General features: G+C 41.5%; 4 protein-coding genes across 6 annotated transcripts; 1 reads left to right on the top strand and 3 right to left on the bottom strand.

The window, feature by feature from the left end:
* The first annotated feature begins 4,518 nt into the window (after positions 1–4,518).
* On the top strand, positions 4,519–5,480 carry LOC5515938. Its single transcript, XM_001636002.3, has 2 exons — positions 4,519–4,753; positions 5,229–5,480. Exons 1-2 carry the CDS (start codon positions 4,649–4,651, stop codon positions 5,424–5,426), a joined length of 303 nt encoding a protein of 100 aa, XP_001636052.1. The 5' UTR covers positions 4,519–4,648; the 3' UTR covers positions 5,427–5,480.
* Positions 5,481–5,486: 6 nt separating this feature from the next.
* LOC5515937 lies at positions 5,487–12,121 on the bottom strand. Its single transcript, XM_001635935.3, has 7 exons — positions 11,706–12,121; positions 9,733–10,022; positions 9,240–9,366; positions 8,303–8,486; positions 8,179–8,216; positions 7,821–8,026; positions 5,487–7,669 (listed from the first exon to the last, which is right to left on the bottom strand). The coding sequence occupies exons 1-7, from the start codon at positions 12,037–12,039 to the stop codon at positions 7,199–7,201; spliced, it is 1,650 nt and encodes a 549-aa protein (XP_001635985.1). The 5' UTR covers positions 12,040–12,121; the 3' UTR covers positions 5,487–7,198.
* A 2,063-nt stretch (positions 12,122–14,184) lies between these two features.
* Positions 14,185–16,228, bottom strand: LOC5515936 (mitochondrial carnitine/acylcarnitine carrier protein). Its single transcript, XM_001635934.3, has 2 exons — positions 16,101–16,228; positions 14,185–15,153 (listed from the first exon to the last, which is right to left on the bottom strand). Exon 2 carries the CDS (start codon positions 15,136–15,138, stop codon positions 14,209–14,211), a length of 930 nt encoding a protein of 309 aa, XP_001635984.1. The 5' UTR covers positions 15,139–15,153; positions 16,101–16,228; the 3' UTR covers positions 14,185–14,208.
* Positions 16,229–16,805: 577 nt separating this feature from the next.
* LOC116620114 (fibrous sheath CABYR-binding protein) lies at positions 16,806–22,447 on the bottom strand. 3 transcript variants are annotated; one of them, XM_048728913.1, is made up of 4 exons: positions 22,047–22,447; positions 19,031–19,561; positions 18,263–18,904; positions 16,806–17,668 (listed from the first exon to the last, which is right to left on the bottom strand). In XM_048728913.1, exons 1-4 carry the CDS (start codon positions 22,108–22,110, stop codon positions 17,367–17,369), a joined length of 1,539 nt encoding a protein of 512 aa, XP_048584870.1. In that variant the 5' UTR covers positions 22,111–22,447; the 3' UTR covers positions 16,806–17,366. The 3 variants fall into 3 exon arrangements, with proteins under 3 accessions (XP_048584870.1, XP_032241574.1, XP_032241573.1); XM_032385683.2 differs by having other exon boundaries at positions 18,263–19,577; XM_032385682.2 differs by having other exon boundaries at positions 18,263–19,561; positions 22,047–22,446.
* Positions 22,448–22,852: the final 405 nt, after the last annotated feature.

Below are 22,852 nucleotides of genomic sequence, written 5' to 3' on the forward strand. Positions count from 1 at the left end.
TACAATGACACGGTTCGGAAGTGCTCTTTCGTGTAGCGTGTTACCGACCCTCATCGTCGTACTTGTCTCAATGGCCGTGTTCAACATCACTGCTCTCGTGATCGTCAAACACCTTGAAGTCGTGCATGGCAGGAAAATTACTAAAAAGACTGTGGTACTCTCGCTTCTCGGAGTTATTGCCTGCACAACCACGACTTTATCGCCGGCACTTGTTTATCCAATTGACTCAGGTGTTCCCATCTTTGTGTGCGAGGGTTGTCTTTGCAACGAAGGTTTATTGTCTCCAGAAAGCGACACATTCCTCATTAAGGTCACGTCATATGCCCCGTGGTTTCTTTTACTACAGTTCATTATTCCGGCCGCAATCCTGGTCAACCGACTGATAATGATTGTGATCGAAAACGTTCGCAAAGAGGCGGCCGCAAAACCGTTGATCACATCTCATCGCTACTGTTATTCGACCGATGCAGTTGTCCACACCATCACTATTGTCTCTGTCGTATTTACTTCATTTGTCATCTTTTCGAAACAGAATGTAAAGGATCCTATGGAATCACTAAATAGCCTGTTTCATGTGATGGAACTGTTTTCTGTCGTTGTTTTATGTTTCCCCGTTTACCTGTTCGATCTTCTTGAACTGGAATACGAGGACGCCATTGGTCTCTATTCTGGATTGACCGACGACAAACCGCTTCTAGTTGTTGACGCAGAAAACAGCTACAATGGCGATGAAACCCTTCTTAAGATCTAAAGAGAAAAAATTTGCAAAAAAGACCAATGACTATAATAATCGGGAGCATAGCGTAAGATGAATAGATGTTTGTTGTACAGACCTATCGAAGCGTGATACAGTTTGCAAAACAAATACACTCTTTTCTAAATAAAAAGTCTGAGATTTCACCATATTCTAAGAACATGCTAAAAATAACAGTGATATGCTTTAATTGCAGAATCAAATTGTGTTCGCAAAAACAACCTTTAATATCATTGTTATTGACATTTGTCTATTTTATTTGTTTAGATCCTTGAGAACATTTTTAATGTTAATGCCCCGAAAATGAAAAGGCCAAATTTGAAACTTAGACGTTCTTATGTAAAAAAGTGTGTACACGCTTTCCGTTAATGCTACAGAAGCTCTCCTTCCAAAGAGTGATAGGGTATTTATTTACCATTCCAAATGGCCAAGATATAGTTAATTAGTAACAATCATAATTTTTAGAGACTTTAGAAGTGAAACACCTCGGTGTGTGTACATAAATTACCACAAAATGCACACAATATCAATTAAAGAAATATAAAAAAATAGTTAGACATTTCTGAGAAGTTTTCAAAATTCTTGACATTTCTGCCTCTTATGAATGTACTGCTTTTGGGTATTTGTCTTCTCGTCCTGTGATGAGAGTTGTTACTTAGATACGAAGTCATCGCATCCGAAAATGTAAAACAATTTAATCATTATGTATCATTCTGGTGTTTGTCGGCCAGGGCTGCAAACAAATGTAAATAGATACATGAATGTATAAATAAATACATTGTTACATAGGAAATAAATAGATCAGCTAACATTTTTTTCTAAATGCAAGCCACCCACCAAATGAGAACGCAACGATAGACTATGAAGTATGTCATCAATAGACTATATCGATAGACTATAAAGTATGTCATCAATCCATAAGTCAGACTTTTTTTGCAGCCAAATTGACAATAAACGTCCCGTGGAGATAGTGCAAAGGCACTAAAAAATCACCTTTGTTCTTTCGGGTGGGGGTTCAGATTTTTATCAAGAACTCACTCCCTCCACCCCCCAGAAAAATTAGGCAGACAGACAGACAGATATTTTATTTGGAATCGTATACAATGTCCTTGTATATTGATTGACGTCCAAATAATATTATAGATAAAAAAGACAAATAATTGTACGGTGTTTCAAGTTTGGCAGCGATATTGATCATGGGGGGCGAAGCATTCATTTATTAACTTTGCGATTTTTCTTTGCACTGTGGCGTTACTACCAGAATAATTAATAAGAAAATGAAAAGTACTTTCATCCGACATTCTAGTGAATTTTACATTTTCTATTTCTTCTATGGTTTTAGTCAATTCTTTCCTTTATACAAAGGGCAGGGAAGAAGGAAATGATCTTCATTTTCTATTTGTCCATTTTTACAAATTTCGCAAATTCGTTCATCCGGTACCTTATAGGGCCTCGAAAATCGGTCAGTTTCAATAGCTAAGCGATGATTGCTTAGTCTCAATTTGGTTAAAGATATTCGATGGCTGTGATTGACAACCTGGCTCAGATAATCTTCAATAATGTATTTTGATTTAAATTTCCTATACGTTCTTAATTTATTACTTTGTCCTTGCTTATTTCTATTATAATTATTCACGTTTGATATCCACTTTTGAAATTCAATGTCTTCCAATCTTTGTTTGATTATATATAAAATGTATTTAATTGGCAAGTCCCCGCTCTGCGCATTTACCTGTTGCCATATATCGCCGACACCTATTTGTTGAAAAATTCGTTTCAATTTCTGGTGCCAAAATTCTGGGTTATCACTTATTTTTATGGCTTCGTATATCTGGTTAACTAGCTTTGGTTCCTCGGGATGATTTATGTTTAGCCAAAAATTGACGCTTCTGCATATTGCTTTTGTTCTTAATGGAGATCTACCAAGTTCAGCCCTAACCGCGTTATTTGAACAAAATTTTGAGACTCCGAGGAGCCACTTGCAGAATTTGACGTGTACTATTTCCATAGGTTATTTTTCACCTATATCTTTTTCTGTACCCCATACCTCACTACCATAGAGAAGAATCGGAGATATCAAAGTGTCAAATAGTTTTATTGTTAGTTTAACATTGTCCCTGAAGTGATAGCCCATTTCCTTTCTTAGTTTGTAAAGTGCTTTTAGGGCTATTTTTTTAATTTCTGTTTTGGCAAGAGTAAAATTCCCAAACGCGCTGAAATGTAGTCCGAGATATTTATATGAATTTACGTTTTTTAAGCTCTGGCCTTTATAGTTAAAACGGTGATTGTTTAAAGATTTACCTGTATTATTAAAAATCATAATGTTAATTTTATCGAGATTTACGGTTAGACCCCATTCTTCGCAATATTTTTCAAGCGCGTTTATGTAAGTTTGGAGATCTGTACAGGACCCGAAATGATCCCATGACCCGAAACGATCCCAGGACCCGAAATGATCCCCAAAAGTACCCCAACTGATCCTCGGAACCGAAACGATACCGAGGTGTCCTCGAAATCAACCCCAAAGAATTGCGGTAATGGACAAAGAAAAAGCAGAAGAAATACTTGCAATTCTTGAAGCATAATTAAGGGTTAACAGCGACTCGATTTCTAAACAACGTGATCTAAAAATATTAAATTCCAACACAATACTTCTATTTATTACATTGCCCGGCGTTAAACCCATAAACAGAGTCCAAAACAAATAAACAACTTTAAATTGCTACTGAAAGGAATACAGCATAAACATAGCACAGCTTTGCTCAGATCAACCAAACTTTTGACCTTCCATCACACTCTAAACATTTTGCGGTTCCGACACATGACTATGACACTATAAATCTCATTTCCGGTAAACATCACCCCTAAAAATTAATATTCATTTGACAACCAAACATGTATTTCACCAAGAAATCCTTGTTCACACGAGCGAATATTTACCGAAACATTTTAGGCAGCCGGTTTGGCCGAGAAGATGGAATGACAAAAGCACACTGAGTAATACACTCGAACAACCCTTCTACTACCGATGCAAAATATTAAGAGGATGTGGCTTTTGTTGAAAGCAATATTATGTGAGTTTTGAATTTCTTCATGTAGTCGTGCGTACACCCCGGCATGATCTCATGATATGTATTTCCCCCGAAGTCGAAAATCTTAATACTATAGTTTTAGTTAATGTAAATTTCCTTTTAATAACACAAACAAAGCTAAATGTTTCATATGTTTTTAAAACTGAAAGCCAATCCTTACACATTCCTTTAGCTGTCCATTACTGTAATTCCTTGGGGTTCATTTCGGGGACTCTTGGGGATCGTTTCGGGTCCCGGGATCAGTTTGGAAACTTTTGGGGATCGTTTCGGGTCCTGTAAAGTTGACCCCAATTTCTGACTCAACCACTGTATTTCCCCCGCAGTCGTATATTAAAATCTTAATACTATAGTTTTAGTTAATGTAAATTTCCTTTTAATAACACAAACAAAGGTAAATGTTTCATATGTTTTTAACTGACTTTATCAGTTTGTTTAGGTGACAAGTTTCACAACAACGCTAGAGTTTTATTACCACGGATATTTGGGGGGAGGGGTGGGTAAATTTTGCTCTCCCAAAGCTATTGCTAAAAATGTCACTAGATGACACTTTAAAAGCTAACATTATGCATTTATCATTTCTATGAGCAATAATACATGAATGCAAATACTTTTTTGTAAAAATTACATATTTCTTTTTTCTTTTGCAAAAATCCAACCTCGTCCCCAGGGTCTTCTGGGTAATTTTCAATATGGCGTCTAGTCAAGGTAGACCATAACATGCGACCATTACATACGAACAAGCCATTATCGGATAAAAATTAAACCGGGTGAATAAAAAACTTATGTCAGGCTTCGAGAAGGAATGCCTCGACACTCACGGGAGGACCTGGCTTACTTCGAGCCGGCAAGCCGTAAGTGCAAGGGACCGGAAGACACGGCATGTGTTCTCTGCGGAGAGATGGTCAAGGTAAGAGCTTTCAAACGCTTTCTTTTCCGTTCCAATGGTCTGTGAACATTCTTTTACATTAAAAGCACATGCGTGCGCGTAATACTTATAAAAAAGCAGGGAATAGGGGCATTGCGAAATCAAATATCATAGATTTTACCAGTAACTTGAATTATTTGGCAGACGGTATTAAACAAGAATAAAATGCAGACATTGCCAGACCTTTAACCTTCTATGAATGCGCATGGTAAGGCCATCCCAGGCTTGTACCCAGGATACGCTGTGAGGGGTGGATGTAGGGGGGTTGTTATGCAGTCTTAAGTATCATTTGGAAAAAAATAAGTTTTTCGCGCACTTTTAGTCGCGTTCCCAGTGATGGCGGCGCATCGCCTTAAAATTGAGTAAACACCACCAAGCAGACTATCTACAAGACTAAGCTGAACCAAATGTGGTGTTAATACAATATCCAATTACTTTCTGTTGTTTCCCCGCCTAGGACTGGTACGATGATATTGCAGACTACGACTTCAACAAAGGAGTCGGCAAGGACAGGTGGGCAGTGGTAGTTTACCCAGGTAGTGTGGCGCAAAACCACGGAGTTGGGGATGGCTACCGCGGTCAACCTAGTAACCAAGTATTCTACACCGTGGCGATATATAAACTTTCAGGAAACCAAGGGACCAAGGGAGACTGACAGCTTAGCACAGGTTTTCAAAACAAGTAAACCTATTAAAGTGTTTATAATTTTGACACGTTTTGTGATCAATGGCAACATCTTTATTCCTTAAAACACTCTCCCCTTTGGCAAAAATTCGAAGCAACACGGAGATATGCCTTAGTGACCAGTATTCACGGAATTGGATATTCTATCCCTTTTTAAGACCTTTTATCTACCGCGTATGGTGTACGAGTAAGGTGTTTGAGTATTGTGATTTTTGCTTTGAAACAAAACATTATAACCAAAACCTCACAAATAAATTCTTTGTCTCTAGCAACCATGAGATCTTTGGGAGTATTTTTAGGTGTGAATTAAGTGACAGAGTTTGAATTAAAAATTTCAAACATACTTTTCTCAACCAAACGCAAACGGAAGAAAACTATTGTTGATCAGAGGCAAAGCAAATCGCTGACTTAATGTGAATTTCCAATGGTCCAAATTATCGCAGATTTTTTGTAATGCCCTATCTTTTATGTCATAAATTGTTCCTCTCCTTGTTTACTCTGCTGGTTCAATGGAAGCCTTTTTATCGCTTTTCTTATGGTTTTGGGGCCCTTTAGATTTGCCCAAACAAGGGGCGACAGTAAGCACTCCTCACTGGCTACCTAGGCTATTCATAAACACCTTCTCTAGGTCTTATATCACACGCTATTTCGTACCAGCCATACTCGCTATCTGTATAACCTGACGTGACGTCCACGTGTTCGTCTCGCGCAATCTGTACAACCTCAACAATCAGGTAACTGGTCACCTCACCATGCATGCGTGACGTCCACGTGTTCGTCTCGCGCTATCTGTACAACCTCAACAATCAGGTAACTGGTCACCTCACCATGCGATGACATCGTGTCATCGTGACGTCCACGTGTTCGTCTCGCGCTACCTGTACAACCTCAACAATCAGGTAACTGGTCACCTCACCATGCATGCGTGACGTCCACGTGTTAGTCTCACGCTTTCTGTACAACCTCAACAATCAGGTAACTGGTCACCTCACCATGCATGCGTGACATCCACGTGTTCGTCTCGCGCTATCTGTACAACCTCAACAATCAGGTAACTGGTCACCTCACCAAGCATGCGTGACATCCACGTGTTCGTCTCGCGCTATCTGTACAACCTCAACAATCAGGTAACTGGTCACCTCACCATGCATGCGTGACATCCACGTGTTCGTCTCGCGCTATCTGTACAATATCACGATCAGGTAACCGATCACATCATCAGGCACGCGGCCTGGTAGGTCTACATATCGTGTCATCGCCCGTGATAGGTATAAAGTATAACTTGAATATTGTATCGTCACGGACGTCATCCATCATCGTCATCGTCTTTTAATATGTGATCTGCGGTTTAAACAAAGCTCGGATTGTGTTACAGCCGTATTCGTTGTTGCGCGACCTCGGCGAATTCAAAATCCTTGTCTTGTTTGGGAATAGCGCGTAGTCAGACACAAGCTTTGGGGGCGGTTTGTCTGGTTTTGATTGTTTGGTTTGATTGACTACGCGCTGTTCCCAAACGAAGAAAAGAATTTTCGATTCTGGGAGGTCGCGCAAAAACGAATTTGGCTATAAAAGCTCGAATTGAATTATAATCTTGGCAAGATATATGTCAACTGGGCTCGCCTGTATTTAAATCTTCCGGTGCCTCTACTGGCCGGCGCCAATTTGATCTGTAGGAGTACAATTATTTAATTTGTCGCCTAAGCGTTTTTGTGTGGCCTTCTTGTATGGCTTTTTGTCTAGAACCTATGGCTCTTCCAACACGTGATATTCATGAGGACTGAGGGGAGCACTAGACTCGGGTCTTGAATTCGGGCTCGACTCGGGTCTTGAAGTCATGCTCGACTCGGGTCTCGACGTCGTGCTCGACTCGGGTCTTGAATCCGGGCTCGACTCGGGTCTTGAATTCGGGCTCGACTCGGGTCCTGAATTTGGGCTCGACCCGGGTTTCGAAGTCGGGCTCGAATCGGATCCTGAAGTCGTGCTAGACTCGGGTCTTAAGGTAGCGCTGAACTTGGGTATTGAAGTCGCACTAGACTCGGGCCTTGAAGTTGTACCAGACTTGGACTTGGAAGATGTACTCGTCCCTGGTCTTAAGCTCCCGCTCGACTCGGGCCTTGAAGACGACCTTGACTCGGACCTCGGAGGCGCCCTTGACTCGGGCCTTGTAAGTGAAATGTCAGCGGGGGGAGAAGCATCAATTGGAAGCAGGTAACCCTAGAGCAAAAAACAGCAATTAAACCTCAGAACAAAAAAAAAGCCGCCATCACACCTACATCATTGTGAGACCCTAATACGCGGTGCACCGATAGTGCTGATGGAGGACTTACGCTTAGCTAACGTCGCTATACAAAACAAGAAGACCTACCTCTGAGTCTGTCCTCATAAGTGTCATATATCCGGGACTTCCTGGTTGTCTTGGCAACAGATCCTGATAATTAGCAGGTTCGTCTGGAGTTGCATAGTCCGGGCTTTGTATTGTTGGGCTCTTGATACTGTCGTATACTGTCCCGAGGTTCCCATGGTTGGACGAGGACGGCTCTTGGGCCACTTCAATTGACACAGCCCCCTCATCTGTAATAACACAATTCAAAGCTTGAACATTTTCTATTTTGATAACCTCCTTGAAAAAATCTTTGTTTCTCCCACCCCTCCACTTTAGATATTCTGACCCCTCCTTGATCGTTGTCGGCCACGGCAGCGCGCGTCGCACTGTAATTGATTACCTGGTGCTTTCCGTCTTCTCTTGGGTCGATAAGACTGCCTAAAATACAGACAGCATAATTTTAGAGCCAGAAACTCAGCTAAACGTATGTCTGTTTTTTCAAATGCTACAAAGAGAAGACTTACCTCCTCCCTAGTCTTCTTCGATATAAAATACACAGGAGTACCACTAACAAGAGCAGGAATAAGACACAGACTAGCGAGAGTACAATGATGAGAATCAAGTGACTCGTGTCTCCGCTGGGGGTCTTCTCGTCATATCCAGGAGCGATGGTGTCATTTAACGGGGGGAGGGTAGTGGGACGGGCTTCTGTATAAGAAAAAGAAAACAATTTTTTAGATGAATATTTAAACATGAATATCGCAACACCTCTAGTATTATAGGACAGATGACATTATTAGTTCTGCGTCGTATTCGAGTAGCACCCAACCGTGCATCGTCTTCGACTCGCACCTAACTGGGCGTCGTCTTCGAGTTGTCTTCAAGTCGCACCCAACCCCGCGTCGTCTTCAAGTCGCACTAAACCCTGCGTCGTCTTCAAGTCGCACCAAACCCTGCGTCGTCTTCGACTCGCATCTAACGCGTCGTCGTCATCGAGTCGTCTTGAAGTCGCACCCAACCCCGCGTTGTCTTCGAGTCGTCTTCAAGTCGCACCCTAACCCCGGGTCGTATTCGAGTCGTCTTGAAGTCGCACCAAAGCCTGCGTCCTCTCCGACTCGCACCTTATTACGCGGCGTCGTCTCCGAGTCGCATTCAAAATAACACCAAATAACACTTCCGCTGTCATGCTTTCTTCGTAACTAAATAATTTTCTAACTGGTAACAGTCTGTCTGTCATATAGATTGAGTTGTGACTCTTTGCATGCCATTGGAGGTAAGACTGTTCGTTACCCGCTCCGTATTACCTTATAATGCCGTTGGTTTAAAATGTGAGGAGTTCTAAAATGATTGTAACACCTGTAACGCTTTGCTCTTGACTGGTCTTTTCTTCTGGAGTGCCATTGGTTTAAAATGTAAGGAGTGCCTGTTATAGGAAGCAAGAAGCATCTCACTTATCTTTACCTTTTTGAGTGCCGTTGGTTTTAAAGAGTAAGCAAGAAGAGATTGTACTCCTGTTAAACTTCCGCTTGCACTTGACGTCAAGAGACATTAGGTAGCCATGGTAACGAGTGGGGAGTTTGTTGTTCCACTGTAAGAAATGGAAATAAATAAATTTCATTTGTGTCCATATCAAGATAACATGTTAGAAAGGCGTCAACTTTTGGACCTCCCTGACACAGTCAACTCACGCTTTACAGACACCCCGCAATAACGGCAAGCGGCGAGAAGTAAAAATTACTTAAAAGTATCTCCCATTATCACCGTGACGGATGCTAACTTTCCAGACGTCCGTAATGTGTTGCCCGCTACAATGGAAGTAATAAAGGCTCTCTACTTTTTGGCACTAAAACAAATTTTGTCGAGCGCTAAGCAGGAGATATATGACCATCATCTCTCGATGTTATAAGGGACGCGCGCCGTAAAAGAGACTACAAAGACTACCCTAAGTACTAACCATAAGATACATGACAGTCATCCAGTTGTTCCTCGTCGACAGAGTGAACACGTTTTGATTGGTCCCCGCGTCCCACGTGTCCACCCATCGACCCGCCCTGCTGAAGTAGGCCCCAGTCTTCACCGAGCACTCTGATACGCTCCACGTGTATATATCGCAGATGTCAATCTTATGGCTACCGCTGGTCTGTGTGTTGAGTACAGGCAGGCTCAAGTCATTGAATTCACACGGCTCGGACGTTCGGGATTCTGGGTCGTGGAAATCATCTGGTACAAGTCTGAAAGTGCAACCTGGGGACCAATGATATAATGAGGTTTGACTTAGTTGAAATTATGAAAATGTGACAACACACTTTGCTGTCCTCGTCTTAGTTGGCCCATATGTTTTATACAGTACTACTCTTGTTTGTTTGTTTGTTTGTCAGGGTGAAGCTAAAAATTAAAGAAATGAAAGGGATGTGCCCTCATTCTTTCCTTCTTCAAGGCGGTGAACGGTCCACCTTTCCAATTGCGTTACACTGGACCTCGCGCAGATACAAGGCTAACAAGTGTCGTATTCAAGTTACTTGGCAAAGGTGCCTTTGACAAAGGTGGAAAAAGGCCTAAGGCCTAAGGCCTAAAGTCCATTTTCGGTTCTCGATAGACGTGTTATTTGTAGACAAAACTATAAAGTTAGATCACTCTGGTATGTCATCAGACTTTATTGTAGCAAAATCCGACAATGCAAAGGCTAAGAAATCCTTTTTATCCCCCCCCCCCCTAACACACACACAGAACAATTAGACCCAATTTTCGGATTTCGCACCCCCCCCCCCCCCCCCCCCCCCCGAGAAAAATCATGCGTACCGGCCTGCTAAGGATACCTCAGAGGATAGTTGTCAAATCCAGATAAAAGAAAACTTTCTGGTTACTTTACATTCTGTATCACTCACACTCGTTTAATAAGGATACCCCGGTAATTCAGGGCATTACTTTGTGTACGGATGGTTTCCCTGTATTTTATGTGCTCTTGGCAATATACAGAGCATGAGCCAGTTAATCTTATCCTGTAAGATAAAAAAAAACTATACGAGAAAAAATGAGAGACATTGTCATTGTCATTTAGCTATAATTGTGGTAAAAGTGAATATGAACAATCCCCTAAAAAAACATCTAACGCGGGGAATAATGAGCACGTTGGGCTGAACCGGGTTCATTGATTACGCAAAATTCTAAAACGCATGTGATGCAATATTTATGTCCGGTAAAAGGTCTCAGATATGTCCGGCAACATGGAAGTAATTTAAGGATTACCTCTCCCTTGAAAAGTTAAAATAGCATTACCGGTATGAGTATAATCAATACATTAGAGATAGATAACTTTAAAGACGTCTATTGCCTATCGAGTTTCTAAATAAAGGTATCGTGGATGTCAATTTAGAGTCTTCTTGATCTTTGATTGGACCCCCAAGGGGCCATTTAACTGCTGTCTGTCAATAATTCCTCAGGGTTCCTTATGCTCATATTAAAGCTAATTATTTCTTGACAAAATGCGGAATTATATTATCGTAAAATCTGTAGGATAGGACTATAAACAAAATGAAATCAAAGTCAAAGATAAGCTCAGCATTGTTCGACTGTTTGTCGAGATCTTACCGTACAACGAGACAGCCCAAAACGGGATGTTTGATTGCCTTGAAGATAAACAACTATGTCCTATTCGACAAAACTAGCCTATCTTAACCCTTATTGTTAAGATATTATACTCAAATCAACATAAGGGGGATTTCGTTGCTTTGTAAATGATCAACCTTTGCAATTGAAAACGTCAAGGCGCTTTTGAGAGTAATTTTGTGTACACAGGGCCAAGACTGATCTGTCCAGTCTTAAATTGCTCGTTCCTTGTTCCACCCTACAATGTTATAAGGCCAAACCCGATTTCCAGTGGATATCTACTCCGCAAAGTATTGTTTCTTCTATTTATATCAAACCTACCTTTAGATCCCCGAAAGAGGTGCGAGGTGAAGTTATAGTCGCTTACACAGCGTCGCTCATTTATGAGAAAATTAGGCGCTGCGAGCGAACATTGACAATGTTTACAACAGTTCTCGTTTGAGTAACAGTAAGCCCCGGTAGGTCTTCCATCGAAGTTCTCACAAGCTTCATAATGCGAGTATCCTGAACATCCCTTCTCGGTCATCGCGACCGACCAGCGCGGATTCGTGAACAAATCACCACGTTGCTGTCTGATCACGTCTAAATATCCCTTCGCGAATCCTCCCGTACACAAAACTAGGGCGACTGCAATGAGCCATAATCCCTTCGCCATTGTTGCCGCTGATTATGATCGTAACATTCGTGGAATTCGAGTGTGCTTCCCTGATATTTCCTTGTGTGTGTTGCTAACAAGGTGGAGAGTCCCAAATGTCAATGTGATATCTAACACACGTCCTTCCGGTTTGTTTTGTTGGCGTGTCGGCATGTGTCACGAACTGCAGTCTTCAGTCACTTCCGTCACACAAGGTGTATTTCTAGTGTGGTGTGTTTTTGCGCCAAATTTACATTCCTCATAAAAAAGAACAACCGTTAACAAGCTAAAAACAAAAGTAAATAGCAATCAAATTTCTTTAGCACGCGAAAATTAAAAACCCACAAATAAAAACCACTTCCAACGTCCCGAAATACAAAAGAAGAAGAACGTCATTTTTTTTTTTTTTTTTTTTTTTTTACAAAAACGTAGAAAGAAACCACCGGACAGCCTCTATCTGCTGGTGTGCGTCGGACCTTGTGGTCTGCGTCGGACAGCTGATTATAAAATAAAACCTTTAAAAGAAAAAGTCGACAACAACGCAGAGTTGTTTTTTTTAAAAACGATATTTCGGCAGGCCAATACCTGCCTTCTTCAGGTTATAAATGAGTATAAGTTCATTGATGATTAATTGAAGATTGTTATGCCTAGTGCACACTAGCAACATATCGACATAACGACATGGGCGCGCGCACTCTTATCTTCGACATAACGACATGGACATAACGACATAAGAGAAAAAACATGTTTTTTCTTTTATGTCATTATGTCCATGTCGTTGGCTAAACATAGTGCGAGTGCCCATGTCGTTATGTTGTTATGTTGCTAGTGTGCACTAGGCATTAGTTAATCATTTGATGATTAACTAACAAAAGATAAAAATAGTAATTGAGTAAGGACAAGAGACCATGATTTAAGAGAACGAATCCCCGTGGCCCATGATAACGTCCAAAAAAGCTATTTTTAGATTGCGCGAGCTTGTCAATCATAGCATCCATACATGGTTCGTCGCGCCATATTTGGTTATGGGCACCACGGGCTAGTACAATTTCACACCAATTTTTTTCCCTCTGCACTTCTTTACTTCGTTCGCTACCTGTTTTTATCCTTTTAGCTTCTCTTCAGGGCTCATGATCACAATGCTACTCATGGGGTGGTGTCCTGTTATCTGTTAAGTTATCTAATGTTCAGTTATCTAAATGTTATATAAATAAATTGAACGGGAAGACGTCGGGGAGACGGTGAATTTGGAGTTCATTCAAGATGCATCGTGCAGACTCCTAAAAAGTTCTTTTTCTCTGCAATTCGGTGAGATAGAATACCTAGGCATTCTCAGAGTCTATGTTATGTATTTTAATACAAGAAGGTCTTTATTTTTCTTTGATTTATAACATTTTTAGATGAATGAACTTCAATTTTTCAAGCAAATGTTCAGAAATCATGTCACTCAAGAAACCCTTGTCACTGGAATAAGATCTACTTCATTATAAAGACTTGAAATCTTTTATTTGTAATATCTGTGTGAATATAATGGTATTAAGTTCTGGATGTATCTTTTTCATTAAAAGGGAATTGGAAGAGAATTGTGTGTTGTGTGTTGTTGTGTTATAAGTAATTTGCGAATCAGCAGTGAAAACTTTTACTGGGGAAGTTGATCCCAGAGCCTAAAATCACGCACTTTATGCATTTCAATGTCCCAGAAACGGTTGATTGGTTCCAGCGTACTCTATGGAAGATCATTTTTACAGCGTTCGTAAAAAAGGAAGGTATTTTCGGTCAAAAAGATTTCCGAAACATCCTTTGCCGGCGACCGACCAGCTATCAGTGTGGCTTCTCTTGCTTTGCGGTTGCGGATGGAGCCGCGGTTGTTTGTTATTTTTTCAATAGGTATGAGCTCTATGTCAGAATCGGAGTGGTTAGAAAAAACATAACCGAGGTCAACGTAACGAGGCGCAAGAACGAGGCGGTGAGAGGGGAGGGTGAGGGTGAGAAAAAAGGATTGAGCTCTTCTCCCCCTCCCCCTCCCCCTCCCCCTCCCCCTCCCCCTCCCCCTCCCCCTCCCCCTCCCCCTCCCCCTCCCCCTCCACGGCCTTGTTACGCCTCGCTCACGCGCCTGTGACCTCGATGCCCGGTGTTACCAAGGATGATATATCAGTCACGAATTTACTATTTGCGTCTATTCGAAAATCCTCAAGGTTCTATGTAATTCATCGCTTTCATCGTGAACTCGTACCCTATAAACAACCCGCAATGGGTGACAACGGCTCTAATCATTCCTGGAACATAGCCTTTATAGAGAGCCATTGGTCCTTCATTGCACAAGACCTCCTTCAAGACATCTCTAGCACCTCTAGGATATCGTCCCATAGGGGCTATTTGAACACGGGTCTTCAGCATGTCTACAGGGAACATAAGGCCCCATAATGCAAGTCCTGCTATTCCTCCTGCAGATACGATTTGAAGGGTCCCAATGTCATCCCTTGACGTTCCCTCGGATCTCATTAGCATCAGCAGCCCTTCATATGTCAGGTACCATACTCCAGTTCCAAAGGTATCCCTAATCATTGTAGGCGGGAGGCCTCTAAAGATACCTCTAACGCCTTCTTCCGCGTATATCCTCTTGACTATTGCATATGGACCACTTTGCGTGGAGCCCGAGGCACCAGCTTCTACTTGGAGAATACATTTAATCCGTTCCGCAGGGGCAAACAGGAACGAAACACAGAATCCACAGAAAAGTCCTGCGTTCCCGTACTGGACCAGCGTTGGCTCCTGGTAAGGGTCAGAGAGCTGAATCCTTTTTCCCACGGAAAGACTGTAGAATGTAAGAGCTGTGGACGGTGTAGCCATAAGCAGTGGTGATAACATTCCTTTATACAGGCCACGCAGGCCTTCAAGACGAACCGTCTTCATAAAACAGTCCATAGCTCCTTTAAAGGGCGCGGTTTCACCAGGTTTCACCTGGTTCATGGCCTGCAGTCGGACTTTGAGCAGGTCTAGGGGCTGGCCGGCAGCGCACCCGAGCATGCCGCTTACTGAGCCCGCGATCAAGTTACGGGCAGGTGACAGTCGACGCGCATTGGCGCGTCCATCTGTGTCCGGGTCCCCTTTGTTTGTCATTATGGAGTAATTAACCTAAAAAATCAATAAAAACAATCGTAATGGAAACAATATTTACCCCCACCTTCCTGGCTACTCACGCAAAAGATAAGGTATCCGGCGAGTTTTCGGAAGGCTTATCGTGTCGTTTAGCATTTTTGGGGTACGCGCGTACTGTCGCTTCCATCCTCGGGGGACCCAGGGCATCGCAAAGATCGGTTTCTTTCTCGCGCGCTCCCTGTGTGCCCGATCTCCGCGTCGCCCTGGGTCTCCAAGGATGATCGTTTTAAGGGTTCTAAGCATAAGAACAGCTACTAAGAGAAGCATTTGTGGGAAGGAGGCTATTTTGCTTCTTATGGGTTATTCAGAAGTTGAATAATTGATATACATGAATAAAGACGTGTCATTTTTTTAGTTCATACAAGAAAATGAAGACGTAACACGTGTTTTCATGTATCTTCTTATCTTTGAGTGAATTCTTACGTCATTTATGCCCCCGGTGTCTCAGGTGAGAAACGAGACTCCGGAGCTCGAGGTAACAAACCAAAGCACAACAGACCACATGCTTGTTTGAGATGGAACTCTGAGAAAATCCGATTATATTGATAATAATTATTTACCATTTTCAGTGCCCTATCGACTAGCATAGCAATGGTTAGAGCAATATTTGTTTCCTAAATCCTGCGGGTAGTAGATCCACACGAAGGGCCTTACGATAACGTTTACATTTCGCAAAGCCTCTGTACATCTAATCAACGTCGCTAAAGCGATGCAATACGGAAGTATGCCAAATCTAGTGACAAATGGAATATAAATTGAATTTTACTTACTAACTTCTACTTCTCTACTGTGTAGCTGCATAGTATACCACATAAACGCCTCGTATTATTTAATCGATTCAATCAAGGCAACGTGGCATTACTTTGCACGAAAAAAGCCGAATCAATTTACTCAAAATTAATCTCTCACTTATAGGGCCTTACCTTAGGGGCCGAGGTCTAGTTTTAGTAGTTCTTCGCACTAAAACTATACGATAGAACAGCGATGTGCTAGATCGCACAGCAGGGGAGCAATATGCATACAACATCCAGTCCTTATATGGAAAATGTAAATTAAGTTACGTTACATAGGACGTCACACTAAGCGATTTCGTCACGCAATGATACAAAAGACTACCTTATAAACGCCGGGGGCGGTAGTCGAGGGGGAGGGGGGGGGGGGCGTTCAATAGATAGAAGGCGTTAATTAGAGAGGGGCGTTTATTATAAACTATACCAATTTTACAAACCTTGGTAGCAAGCGTTTCTTGACATTTGCAATCACTGCCCCGGTATAAAAGCCAGCTCAGATTAAGCAATTAAAGTTGGTTTATATTACCGGAATTTCTATGTCGTTTGATTCCAAGCTGGGAGGGAGGGTGGGGGGTTGTTTAATAGAGGGGGGCGTTCAATAGAAACTTGTAAGCTTAGGGTGAGGAGGTTCATTAGATAGGAGGCGTTCTTTAGATAGAGGGCGTTTATTAGATTATTTACGGTATGGCTACATAGGGGTGATGGGGTGTTCTTTATAATTATATAGAGCCCTAGCTCTCTAGTTTTAAGAGTACTTGGGTTTCTGTTGCTCGCGGAGAAAGAAAGTAGACTTATTTCTGAATTAATCTAACAGAACAACAAAACAAGAACAGTAAATTAAACAAAATAAATACTAATTTATTATTAATTCGCCACACTTCTGAATCACACATAATTAATCCCCGCAAAACTTGAACCCAACGAGGACGAACAACGATTAGAGTCAGCGGGTAGCTCGAATTATTCGAATAGGAATGAATAGAGAGTCTCTATGGATCTTAAGTTCGAGCACTTTCCTGGTTCGAGTTATTCGGGTAGAAATCTCTAAAAAAGAGTTCAAGTTATGGCCGAGTTCGACTTATCGGGGTTCCACTGCATGGTGATATGGGCTTTTTGTGCGGAAATCTTGTACCAGAAAAGAAGTCATCTATCAACGGTCAACGTTGGCCAAAATTGGCGGTAGATTTTCTCCTCTACACCGTGGACTAGTTTACATCTGAGAAGTCCCTTTGTCAGGTCTTAGAACTCAACCAATAATACAAGTTATAATACGAACAGCATGCGATACAGCAGATAGCAGAAGATCGCATCTCATCACGCGTCTTCTTCACAATAGTCTAGCGTCGACAACAATGGGTTTCAATAAAATATTTCTATAAAACGCGTGCACATATTGTTTTATAAAATAACGCACACTTTAGAGTTCTCTTCAGTTCGCGTTTTGCTGCTGTTGTTATTGTTCAGTGTCTGCTCCAATGTCGATCTTTTGCCTTCTTCTTCACGTAACTTATGCTGTAAATCCACAACTTCTTTTTCAAGGAAAGAGAGTTTTTCATCCTTTATCTCGCTATCTTTGGTCGTCCGCTTGAGTCTCAGTTGTAGATCTTTAACCCTCCTCTCGCATGATTCCATATCCCTCTGTACCACGTTATGTTTTTGCTGCCAGTAATTATCGGAGTTTCCTCCAGCACCTAGCGACTCTAGAACAGAAATAGAGACGGAAAATTGTTAAAACAGTGTAACTCTTTTCTAAGGATGGGGCTTATGTGCGATGCGACTTAGGTTTAAAGTCCCTGTGGACCCAGTTAAACTACAGTAGCACAGCTGGTATATAAACAGAACTCACATACTGGCGCTTATAACACGTGCTTAACCCAACCCTACCCTAATTGGCGACTTGCATTAAAAAATCACGTGACGATTTTTTAATCCAAATGGATGGCAAATTCACGTGCGCTCCGGCTTTTGGCGGCAATAACAACAACAAAAGCCACTTCTTTTTCAGAGAATCAGAGAATAACTTATTCAACGAATCAACCAAAATGTTTCTTTGTTAAAAAGGCTTATTTTCATAGAATTATATTTTTCGTCCGCGCAGTTGCGTGACAGCTGTCAATTTTGTTTTTATTCTTGCGCGAGTTCGCCAACCCGTATTTTGTTACTTGGTTACACAATTACAAATATGCCATTCTACAAAGCCGGAAGATAGGCTAACGGAATGCATTCACAGACTTGAAAATCACGTGATTTCTTAGTGCAAGTCGCGTATTGGTACAAATCTTTACTGGGCTCACCTTGACTCTGCAGCGATCCGCTTTTCAGTCGCACGTTCTCTTTTTGCAAAGCATGAATCTTCTTTTGGTATTCCAATTCCTGCTCCTTTAGTCGGTCAATCTCTAACTGCAGTTTCCGCTTCTTATGCCCATCGTCACTGATGCTACTAGTACTCCTGTGTACTTTGTTCCCATCCGTCTCGTCAACCGGAGGACTCATACCGGGTGTGCCTTCCTCTGAATCTTGCTCAGCAGGGCTCTCTGCTTCAGCTACTCCGGAATCTTGACTTTGTTCAACAGGTTCTGCAGGCTCTGTGGATTTTTTATCATCGGCTTTTTCTGATTCTTGTGCCTGCTCTGCAGGTTCGCTTAGCTGAGAGTCAACAGGATTTTCTTGTCCCTCAGGCTTTTCCTTCCCTGAAACTTGAGAAGTCTCTTCATCTGGCTTATTTGCGTCTACGAGTTGATCTGGGGTAGGGTCTGATTCCTGAGCCTGTTCAGCTGGTGTATCTGGTTTTGGAGCCTGCTCAGTCGGTTTATCTGGCTCAGGTTCTGGTTCAGCCGGTTTATCTGGCTCTGAGTCTTGCTCAGCCGGTTTATCTTGCTCCAAGTCCTCCTGCTCAACCGGTTTTTCTTCAACTGGAGCCTGCTCAGCTGGTTTATCTGAGTCCTGTTCAGGCGTTTTATTTGGTTCAGAGACCAGTTCAGCAGGATTTTCTGCCTTATCTTGCTCCGAGTCCTCCTGCTCAACCGGTTTTTCTTCAACTGGAGCCTGCTCAGCTGGTTTATCTGAGTCCTGTTCAGGTGTTTTATCTGGTTCAGAGACCAGTTCAGCAGGTTTTTCTGCCTCTAAAACAGGCTTATCTGGCTTTTCCTTTTCAGATACTTGCTCACTCGCTTTCACCTCTTCTGTTGCACTTGTTTCAGTTTTCTCTGCGACTGGTTCAGCCTCTTTAGCGCCTTCCGACTCTGTGTTTTCTCCTTTTACATCACTCCCAGCATCACCTTGTGGATCTACTTGATCACTAGTTTCTTTTGTCGCATTTTCCTCGCTGTCAGGTGTTGCTTTTGAATCCACAGTTGAATCTTTTGGCTCTTCACTCTGCTCTGCTTCACCGGTACTTTCACTAGGTTTTTCGGTATCTTCTCCACATGCGCCTTGGGGCGCTGCAATTTCACTTTCTTTAATGCCGTCTGTATTTTCTACAGGGTCTTCGCTAGCGCTTGTGTCTTTTACACTTTCCTCCCCTTCTTTTAAGCTTTTCTCCATTTGTTCCGCCGTTTCATTTCCACTGACAGACAAATCCTGATTTGAATTTCCTGTTGATAACAAAACCTAAATTAATAAGTAAGTGATTGCAAAAAATATATTTGCTTTTTTTGTGAAAAAGTTTGAAACCAAAGGGAACCAAAGCGACGCCGGAGAAAATAACAAGACGACAAAAAAGTATATTGCTATTTCTATCCTTCAAGGAAACTGAAAACATTATCACGCGAACAGTAATAAAAACAATGGAAAACATTTCGGATTTAAAAGTTTCCGCACGGCGCCCGCACTCAGTCAATAAGGTTTATCGTAAATTGAAATTGAACTATAAACGTTGGAATTTTCAGGTGGCATAAAAGGCATAGCATTACCTTTAGTGATAAATACCAAAGAATATTCACGAACTTCGCAAGATGCTCTATATATAGTTGGATTGTTTGTTTCTTGTTTAGCAACGGAACAACAGGGAGTCAAAATAAAACATACTTGACAATACCAAACACACAAAAAATACGACAAACTATTTATAAAACGTGAAATTGTTTCGGTTACTCCAAACCTTCGCGGGACGTCTTTGAGAAATTCGTATTGTGCGCGCACTGCTTGAAGCAAAAGCCAATAACCTGTACCCCGCATGATCTATTTAGACATGAGATGGAGGGTATGGGATTTGTTTTTGTCTACTAGTAGATTTTACCCTTAAACAAGCAAAATTATGTCTGGGATAAAATAAATATATTTGTCTACTGTAGTCGTGGTTTTATTATTTATACTTCAAAAATACTAAACAAGGGCCATTTTTTGAGGGGGGGGGGGGTGTATGTTTAGGGTTAAATGTGCTGTACTGGTAGACTCAGGCATGTGGGAGAGTCCAGGTACTGGACTCGGGTAAAAACCCACATACCCGGTAAAATCAAAACACGGTGATGAGTGAGTTGCTGTTGTAGGCAATTTTATCAAAATAGCAAGACAATTCAGAGGTAAACATAAACACCTCAGTAGCTCCCCCTCCCTTATAAACAGATATTTACTCCATCTAGTTTACAGTCATGCCTGAATTTAAAATTAAAGCTTTGTATCATCAAAAAGTTTGATCAAACAGACTTTTAAGGAAACATGAATAACTCCAATATAGACTCCATTTGTAAGACTCAGGCAAATGATGACATTCCAAGTTAGTAGCCTACCTGTAGGCTTTGGATGCTGTTTTCTTGGATTTGTGGGACAAATGAGAGGTGCCAGAGGGGTAGGGTGAGGAGGCCCTCCCCCCGGCACCTCACATCTTTTTTCACTCAAATCCAAGATGGTGGCCACAAGATAAGATTTCAGGTTTTTCAGGTTTTTTCTTGCAGAAAACAGCATCCAAAGCCTACAGATAGGCTTCCACCCGTACCAAGGATTTTTCTTGGAGGGGGTGTGCGAAATCCGAAAAAGTGGACCTAATTTTTCCAGGGGGGGGATCTCTGATAAAAATCTTACCAACCACGAAAAAACTTTTTTGGCTCATTGTTCACTTCAAAGTGCGACTTCAAAGTGCCACTGTAGGGTCGGATACATTATTTTCGAAAATTTGACCATTATGGAGTGTCTTGAAATATTGCCATTATGCTCAAAACAACTGTGTCGTACCATTATGACCATGTGATGCTGTCAAGAAAATCCCCCCCCCCCAAAAAAAAAAAAAATCAAGCCTCCTGAGAAGAAACAAAATCATTCAGGGAACAAATTCCATACCAGATTTGATATTTTTCTCTTACATTTTACATTTACATTTTTTACACAAGAGAAAAAGGTTTCTAACCACAGGGGCGGTAGGGTAGGGGCAGGGGGGCATATTATGCATGAACGTGAACGTTAACCAACAACGGGTTTCAAGCGGTACATATGCAACCGGGGACAAATTTGTTAATAATTTAAAATCTGAAACCACAAACCACCTCCACCTGAAACCACCACTCACCCCTCCCCCCCCCCCCCCCCCCCAACTTTCACCATAGGCCCGTAAGCAGACTTTTTGTTTCTCAGCCGTCTGGTGCTGAAAGGCTACAGGGGTGAACAGCCGAAACGGTTCTTACTGCATGGCTTCATGTTACATGTTGTTTTGTCTACAGTTCTAATTTCTCAAATTCCATGATTTTGGTCTTAACTATTTCGGCGTAACTATTTTTGTACCTGAGAATAAATAATGTTCAAGAAACCAAAACAAAAAAAGACTTAACCTCAATTAAAACATTATTATAGCAAATAGCTATTTAGGCGTGATGTAGGTCCTATATTTTTAGTAAAATTTATCGATTTGTTTTGCTAGCTCAATTTGCATATAAGCTTTTAGGTCGAACGTCTGACATTTTTTCAGCGAAAGTATCGCCAAGTATATCAATAATCTTTGTTTTCTCTCTTGGCAATCCTGGGATTTCTATGGCAAATTTTTCCCTGCCTGCGAAGGAAGTACATTGATTTCAAAATGCTGAACCTGTGACCGCATGCCGACTGTCTACTGTGCAAATCGCTTTAACTCATTTCATAATATCAAAATACCTTCATTTTCTGTGTGTTTTTCAGTAGATTGGCCCTCATTGTCGACTGCCATAGCGTCTGACATCCTTTATGATTTCAACTTAGTCTTCAATATCCCTCAGAAGAACGAATTTTGAAAGATAAATTTGTTCTTTCCTACAACGTGCAGTATACACGCTCAAATCATCGAACTTGAGACTGGAGTGAGGTCGTTGCAATCTCCAAGAAAAATAATCGATTCCTATTAGGGTAGATGAGATAATACTTCTTTCTATGCTTCCCAATTCTACTTAAAATTGTTCCGGTGTCCTCTAGAAGCTAAATTTCGCATTGTGTGTCGCACGTAAAACCACTTTGTTCCAGTGATCAACAGTGCCTTCGTTCAAATAGGGGAAATAGGAAGACCAGTGATTTGTTGGATCACCTTGACTACGACTGCGTTACGCACCATAGAACAAAAGTAGAGAGTCACTCTTTGTTTTTCTTTATTTTGTGTTATGTTTTGTGAAGGCAGGTTAATTTATATGGTCTAATATAAAAAGATACCCCAAAGCATAGGATGTTATGATATATGCCAAGATTGAAAGTATCAGGGAAATTAAATAAAAGGGTTAAGCAACGCTAGTTTCCTACAGTTATTAGCAGTGTTTGTTTAGGTTATGTGGTGCACGACCAAGTAATCAAATATTGTAATTGTATGTAGTCAAGGAAATACGCAAATTTTTAGGCACAGTTCGATGAAGCACTTGCGAGGTTAAATCAACAACAACGACTGTATTTGTGTCAGATTAGATTTTCTCGATATTATATATATTTTACATACGAAT

This window comes from Nematostella vectensis, chromosome 1 (genome assembly GCF_932526225.1).
Source record: "Nematostella vectensis chromosome 1, jaNemVect1.1, whole genome shotgun sequence".
NCBI lineage: Eukaryota > Metazoa > Cnidaria > Anthozoa > Actiniaria > Edwardsiidae > Nematostella > Nematostella vectensis.